General features: G+C 35.0%; 1 protein-coding gene across 1 annotated transcript; it reads left to right on the forward strand.

Annotated features, from left to right (window-relative positions):
• Window positions 1–1,686: 1,686 nt before the first annotated feature.
• On the forward strand, window positions 1,687–1,970 carry LOC119665356 (actin, cytoskeletal 3-like). The gene has a single exon (XM_038074600.1). It carries the CDS (start codon window positions 1,770–1,772, stop codon window positions 1,953–1,955), a length of 186 nt encoding a protein of 61 aa, XP_037930528.1. The 5' UTR covers window positions 1,687–1,769; the 3' UTR covers window positions 1,956–1,970.
• Window positions 1,971–2,706: the final 736 nt, after the last annotated feature.

Raw genomic sequence — 2,706 nt, forward strand, 5'->3', positions numbered from 1 at the left:
AATTAAAGTCAAAAAGGCTCCTAGGTACGCTACCAAACATTTGTCTTGTATTCATCAACCCAGTTTTTAATGCCATTATTAGTCAAGAATACTATCAAAGTCAATGGAAAGTAGCCCAAGTTATTGTGATACCAAAACTAGGTTACATCATTAGAGTTAGTAACATCTTATAGCTTCAACTCCCTACACACTGTTCACAGCTGACCACTTAATCCATCAACGTATACCGCAATCTTTGCTAATGACACAGTGATCATAGCTAAAAGAAACGATCCAACAACTAGTAAAGTTACAAACAAATCTAGACACCATCCAAGTGTGGCTAAACAAATGGCGCATTAAAGTTTACGAATTCAAATCTGTACAAACCACATTCACTCTTCGCAATGATTACTACCCACCAGTCACACTAAATAATAACGTACTACCACAATCCGATCAGGTGAATCTGGGAGTTAATCTTAATCGGTGTCTCACATGGAAACACTACATATTTACAAAACCCAAGCCACTGGGTCTGAAAATGCGCTCCATGTACTGGCTCCTTTGTCAAAATTCAAAGCTATCACTGAGCGCTAAAGTACTCATATACAAAGCTATTTCGATCTGGGAACAATTGCAAAATCTAATATACCAATATTACAGAGATTTAAATCGAAAATATGGTACTTCGTTTATATGCGGCTTTTCCATGGTATATCCCAAATAGCACTTTACAGCGCGATCTCCACGTCCCATTAGTGTTTGAAACCATACAAACAGTCAGCAAAATTATTGAACAAGGCTATCAAATCACCCGAACTCACTAGCACACGAACTGTTATCAGATATCAATCATTCGCGTGAACTAAGAAAATTTTCTACGTCGGATTTGCCAAATAGAACCCAAAATACATCGTATTAGTTGAGTGTTTAACTTGTTTTTGAATAAATTCGTTATATAGAGATTTTTTTATATGCAAAAATTTGTTTATGTACCTGAAAAAACTTGGTTATAGAGAGGAATTCGCTATAGAGACGTTCGTTATAGAGAGATTCGCTATAGAAAGGTTCAAATATATGAAAATCGCTGTGTCTTCAACAAAACTTCGTTATAGAGAGGAATTCGTTATAGGAAGGTTCGCTATAGAGAGGTTTGACTGTATATACTTATTCATCATTAGTTGTAATTTAATCTTTAGCGGTATACTCGTATACTACTGAGTTGCCCGTAGATATCTACATATCATTTTTTTCTATATTATATCCATAAGAATTACTGAATGATCTTTTACAGGTTGTATTTTGTTGGAAATGTATAATCATAATTGAATAGTAGGCTATTCTTATTTGATTAACTGTATTTAACATTTTGTAAAAATATAGAAATAGATTAACTTTTGACTTCCGATAAGAATAAAGTTAAATTGTAAAAACACAAATTAACAGTTGGCGACGAGGATGGGATTGTAAGTGGTTTCATGAATACCGCAAGCTTCCATACCCAAGAATGATGGTTGGAATAGGGCTTCTGGGCAACGGAAACGTTCATTACCAATGGTGATGACTTGTCCATCGGGTAATTCATAGGACTTCTCCAATGATGAGCTGGAGGCAGCTGTTGCCATTTCTTGTTCGAAATCGAGTGCAACATAGCACAATTTTTCTTTAATGTCACGTACAATTTCACGTTCGGCTGTGGTTGTGAATGAATAACCACAGCCGAACGTGAAATTGTACGTGACATTAAAGAAAAATTGTGCTATGTTGCACTCGATTTCGAACAAGAAATGGCAACAGCTGCCTCCAGCTCATCATTGGAGAAGTCCTATGAATTACCCGATGGACAAGTCATCACCATTGGTAATGAACGTTTCCGTTGCCCAGAAGCCCTATTCCAACCATCATTCTTGGGTATGGAAGCTTGCGGTATTCATGAAACCACTTACAATCCCATCCTCGTCGCCAACTGTTAATTTGTGTTTTTACAATTTAACTTTATTCTTATCGGAAGTCAAAAGTTAATCTATTTCTATATTTTTACAAAATGTTAAATACAGTTAATCAAATAAGAATAGCCTACTATTCAATTATGATTATACATTTCCAACAAAATACAACCTGTAAAAGATCATTCAGTAATTCTTATGGATATAATATAGAAAAAAATGATATGTAGATATCTACGGGCAACTCAGTAGTATACGAGTATACCGCTAAAGATTAAATTACAACTAATGATGAATAAGTATATACAGTCAAACCTCTCTATAGCGAACCTTCCTATAACGAATTCCTCTCTATAACGAAGTTTTGTTGAAGACACAGCGATTTTCATATATTTGAACCTTTCTATAGCGAATCTCTCTATAACGAACGTCTCTATAGCGAATTCCTCTCTATAACCAAGTTTTTTCAGGTACATAAACAAATTTTTGCATATAAAAAAATCTCTATATAACGAATTTATTCAAAAACAAGTTAAACACTCAACTAATACGATGTATTTTGGGTTCTATTTGGCAAATCCGACGTAGAAAATTTTCTTAGTTCACGCGAATGATTGATATCTGATAACAGTTCGTGTGCTAGTGAGTTCGGGTGATTTGATAGCCTTGTTCAATAATTTTGCTGACTGTTTGTATGGTTTCAAACACTAATGGGACGTGGAGATCGCGCTGTAAAGTGCTATTTGGGATATACCATGGAAAAGCCGCATATAAACGA

Source organism: Teleopsis dalmanni, unplaced genomic scaffold (genome assembly GCF_002237135.1).
Source record: "Teleopsis dalmanni isolate 2A unplaced genomic scaffold, ASM223713v2 unscaffolded_contig_4641, whole genome shotgun sequence".
NCBI classification, from domain to species: Eukaryota; Metazoa; Arthropoda; class Insecta; order Diptera; family Diopsidae; genus Teleopsis; species Teleopsis dalmanni.